General features: G+C 38.6%; 1 protein-coding gene across 1 annotated transcript in view; it reads left to right on the forward strand.

The window, feature by feature from the left end:
- The first annotated feature begins 3,824 nt into the window (after window positions 1-3,824).
- The window catches only part of LOC107574492 (short/branched chain specific acyl-CoA dehydrogenase, mitochondrial-like), a 4,041-nt gene continuing 2,984 nt past the window's right edge, over window positions 3,825-4,881 (forward strand). Inside the window, exon 1 of the mRNA XM_016260945.1 lies at window positions 3,825-3,854. Coding sequence (XP_016116431.1) covers window positions 3,825-3,854 — 30 coding nt within the window. The remainder of the gene's footprint in view (window positions 3,855-4,881) is intronic.

Raw genomic sequence — 4,881 nt, forward strand, 5'->3', positions numbered from 1 at the left:
CTCTCTCTCCCACACACACACACACCCCTCTCTCTCTCTCTCTCTCTCTCACACACACACACCCCTCTCTCTCTCGCTCACACACACACACACACACACACTCTCTCTCTCATACACACACACACACACACACCCACACTGCTCCACATCACTTGTGGGTCAGTGCAGTTTCAGCAGGTTTCTATCTACGGTCTCTAAGGTGCTGCTGACCAAGTAAGCAGGATTAACTTCTTGACTCTTCTCAGAAACAGCCTTTTAAATAGACAAGAAAAGCATAAACACTCCAGAGAAACTTTCACACGGCCCTGAAGCTCTAGATTGGATCACAATGAAGATTTTCTCTGAAGTTTCTCAAAGCAAACCTGACAAACACTTCCTGTGACAAAGCAGATTTATGTCTCAGATATTTTAATGTGACTCTCTCCCGTATTGCACATAACATTATCTGGCCAATTTCTTATGATTAAATGTTTGAATAAGATCTGCCATCAGTGGAGAGAAAATTCTGTAGTTACGTAAGATGCAAGAATAATGCAATTAATGAAACAAATAAGCGAAATCTGTGTATGTGGTCTGTGTAAAAGAGTCCAGTTAGTTTTATTTAGGTAAATGTTACATAATGCATAATACTTGCTTTAGTTATTGGGAATAAAAGTTTTGGTTTGACCAAAAAATGAGAGACTTCATTTGTTCAAATAACAATCCTGCCTTGACCATTTATATTTCACAGAATAGGTTAAAAGATCAGAAAATCACTCTCTCCACATAAAAAAAAAAAATCTTTGCAAATAGTCTTAATTATTTACAGATGTGCAGATAATTAGCAGATGTGTTTGCTGGTATCTGAGGACAAAGATCAGATTGTTGAATGATTAACTCTATGAATCCCTGCTGAGAGAAAAGACGATGTAAACGAATGACCTTCATACAGAAGAACAACAGTGTGCTGCTGTGTTTCAGCGAGTCACTGAGAGTCGAATCTCTACACTATACGAGTCATTTTACTGTCTATAACATACATTAGGGTGACCATACGTGCCATTTTCCCAGGACGCGTCCTGGTGTTTATACATGCAACACATATGGCCATGATTATTCTTCCAGATGTTTTGGAGAGTGTTCATTTATTTGTACATTCACAACTCTAGAGATAATTAAATAATATGTATATTACTCCTGTGACATTTTCCAGCTTCTTTTCATCATTCCCTTTATTTCAGAGTTCGGAGTTCAGTTTGTTGAGCCAAACAGGTTTACTTTTACTAACCTTAAATACAACATGTGAACCCCATTACATATTATTGTTATCCTAAATAAAAACATTTTTAGAAGATTAAGGTTAGGGTTATTATTGCAGAGAACATTAATCTAAACATTGATAAAAGACAATCCACATCCACCTGAACACACACCTGTAACAAATAACTCATATTTTTCACTACTTTGTGGCGTATAAGAAATATACTGTATGTCGTAATATATTGTGTTGTGTATGTCTTCACTGGTCTCTGACATAAACCAAATCTGTGAGTTAGACTTCACTCATCTGCTTCTTTCAATCAGAAACCGCCATCTAGCGGCCAAACTGGGCAATGCTGTGCTGAACTGCTGTGTGTGTATTCAGGCAGATCACCATAGAAAGACATTTTTAGTTCTGAGGTTTAAACCTCATTAGGCAGCATCTAATATGACTGTCATGTTACAGACTAGAGTAGAAGAAAGAGTTCATTTAACACTAATTCAGTTCAACACTCAAATATCAGGTCTTAAGTCGCTGGGGGATATTTGTAGCAATAGCCAACAATACATTGTATGGGCCACAATTATACATTTCTCTTTTATGCCAAAAATCATTAGGATATTAAGTAAAGATCATGTTCCATGAAGATATTTAGTAAATGTCCTACCGTAAATATATCAAAACTTAATGTTTGATTAGTAATATGCATTGCTAAGAACTTCATTTGAACAACTTTAAAGATGATTTTCTCAATATTTAGAGTTTTTTGCACCCTCAGATTCCAGATTTTCAAATATTGTCCTATCCTAACAAACCATACATCAATGGAAAGCTTGTTTATCCAGCTTTCAGATGATGCATACATCTCAATTTCACAAAATTGACTCTTAAGACTGGGTTTGTGCTCCAGGGTCACATGTACTTATAGATCAATATTATCACTTGCTATACGTGTATGTTAAATCAACACCGCTATGAAAAACGTTCAGTTATCATTAGTTAGTTATGATTATCAATATAGTCCACATAAAGAGCGTATCTTATTGTTGAATTATTATCAGTATTATTCTCGGAAACAAAAGCAATAATTATTCCACAATTTTGATTTTGTGAACCAACAACATTACAGCAGCATCAGAGCGCTGGGTGTCTTTAGCACGCATAACTGTATTTTAATATTAATCGAATTGGGCCCACCAGGATGATTGTGAAAGAAAACTCTACTGTTTCTGTAGTCACGACACTTTCATGCGCGCCTGACTGACAGATAAACCGCACGCCTCAGAGCACGCTTTCTTTTCCCGTCGGCTCAGTTCAGTCAGTCACCGTGTTTCTCATCGACACAGCGTTGTTCATTCCTGAAGTCAACTTGTACTTTAACTGTTTTGAGCTGTGAGTTCTTCTAAACGCGTTTCTCCTGCGGTGTGTTAATGTGTGTCCTCGAAAGCGCGCAGATTTCCAACCCTTTTACTTTACTTCAGTGATATGACATATTTCAGATGCGTCCGAAATGACCAGAACATATACATGCATCTAACTGTTTGATCAAAATCACTGCTAGATCTACAGTACTGAGGCATCACGGGCCCTGTGTGTGAGACACAGAGAGAGTGTGTGCGTGGGTATTTAAAGAAAAATTGCTGTCAGTTCCAAGAACTAGATATAAAGCCAAAGACTCCAGAATAATGGAAGAGTTTGATCCTGAGCGTCGCTGGTTTACATCTTCACATTTTCCAGCCGTTTGATGATGACGAACTTGACGATTTTTACATTTATTATGTTAGCGTAAAAATATTTTTTTAAATTAAGAATATAAATAAAATAATTAAATAATTAGAATATTAACATTTTTGATTCAAGAGGCTTCAGCGAGTCAATAAATTCACAATGAGCCGATATACTTAATAAAATGTATGCATACAGAAGATTCAAATGAATACAATAGAACAAGTGATATACAATCTTTGAATGTTTTGTCTTCTGTATATCTTAATGCATTATTAATTCATACATTTCTCAAATTATCTTATAAGTCTGAGTTTTTGTGAGAAACATTTTGTACGAAAAGGAGCGCTGACAACACGATATTAATTCACGGATATCATCAGAGATCATTTCCAGAGACACTGCTTTATCTACAGTATATGTGTGCGCGTGCTGTTTCATCCGGACACTTCTCACAGTGACGCAGACGCAGAGCCGTAATGGCGGCCTCGCTCAGAATGCTGCGACAGGTCAGAATAACCTCCATACACAACACGCATGATATTAAACTGCAGCGTTAAACACGTTTGGCACTGACTGAGACGAAATGAACAGACTTGTGACGGATGCGCCAGCGGAACATTTCATAACAAACTACAGGACAGACGGGAATAGATTATTATAACGAAGCGTAATATTCATAGGAGAGATGCTCTTATTCTCAAACATGATTTATCCGTGTGTGTGTGTGGACAACACGATATTAATTCACGGATGTCATCAGAGATCATTTCCAGAGACACTGCTTTATCTACAGTATATGTGTGCGCGTGCTGTTTCATCCGGACACTTTTCACAGTGACGCAGACGCAGAGCCGTAATGGCGGCCTCGCTCAGAATGCTGCGACAGGTCAGAATAACCTCCATACACAACACGCATGATATTAAACTGCAGCGTTAAACACGTTTGGCACTGACTGAGACGAAATGAACAGACTTGTGACGGATGCGCCAGCGGAACATTTCATAACAAACTACAGGACAGACGGGAATAGATTATTATAACGAAGCGTAATATTCATAGGAGAGATGCTCTTATTCTCAAACATGATTTATCCGTGTGTGTGTGTGTGTGTGTGTGAGTGAGAGAGCGCGTGTGTGTGTGTGAGTGAGAGAGCGCGTGTGTGTGTGTGAGTGAGAGAGCGCGTGTGTGTGTGTGAGTGAGAGAGCGCGTGTGTGTGTGTGAGTGAGAGAGCGCGTGTGTGTGTGTGAGTGAGAGAGCGCGTGTGTGTGTGTGAGTGAGAGAGCGCGTGTGTGTGTGTGAGTGAGAGAGCGCGTGTGTGTGTGTGAGTGAGAGAGCGCGTGTGTGTGTGTGAGTGAGAGAGCGCGTGTGTGTGTGTGAGTGAGAGAGCGCGTGTGTGTGTGTGAGTGAGAGAGCGCGTGTGTGTGTGTGAGTGAGAGAGCGCGTGTGTGTGTGTGAGTGAGAGTGTGTGTGTGTGTGTGTCATATTCATCATTCATTAGTCCGACGGAAGACAGATCATTAGAGTTTGTCTCTGAAAGTCATGTGAATGTGGTGTTGATGGTGGTTGAGTTAGGTTTGTTTTGATTCACTAAACTCTTCATCAGCAGAACCAGTTTCTTCTGAAATACTTACATGAAGTCTAGCGAGATTCAAAGTTAATATTTCAATCATTTATAAAAATTCACCGTTCTCTGATGACAGTTAAGAAAATACTTTTTTGGTTAGTTTTCATATTTACATATTTATAAAGAGCTAATAATTAAATTATACAATTTATAATTTAAATAATTATTAGGTCTTTTATCAGCTCACATACCCCAGAGACATATAGAAGCTGTAATCCTGTGTGTAACAGTGCATGTTTGTGTGTCTGATGTTTGTGTCTCTGATGTTTGTGTGTCTGATGTTTGTGT

This window comes from Sinocyclocheilus grahami, unplaced genomic scaffold (genome assembly GCF_001515645.1).
Source record: "Sinocyclocheilus grahami isolate Dianchi unplaced genomic scaffold, SAMN03320097.WGS_v1.1 scaffold2253.1, whole genome shotgun sequence".
Classification (NCBI taxonomy): domain Eukaryota; kingdom Metazoa; phylum Chordata; class Actinopteri; order Cypriniformes; family Cyprinidae; genus Sinocyclocheilus; species Sinocyclocheilus grahami.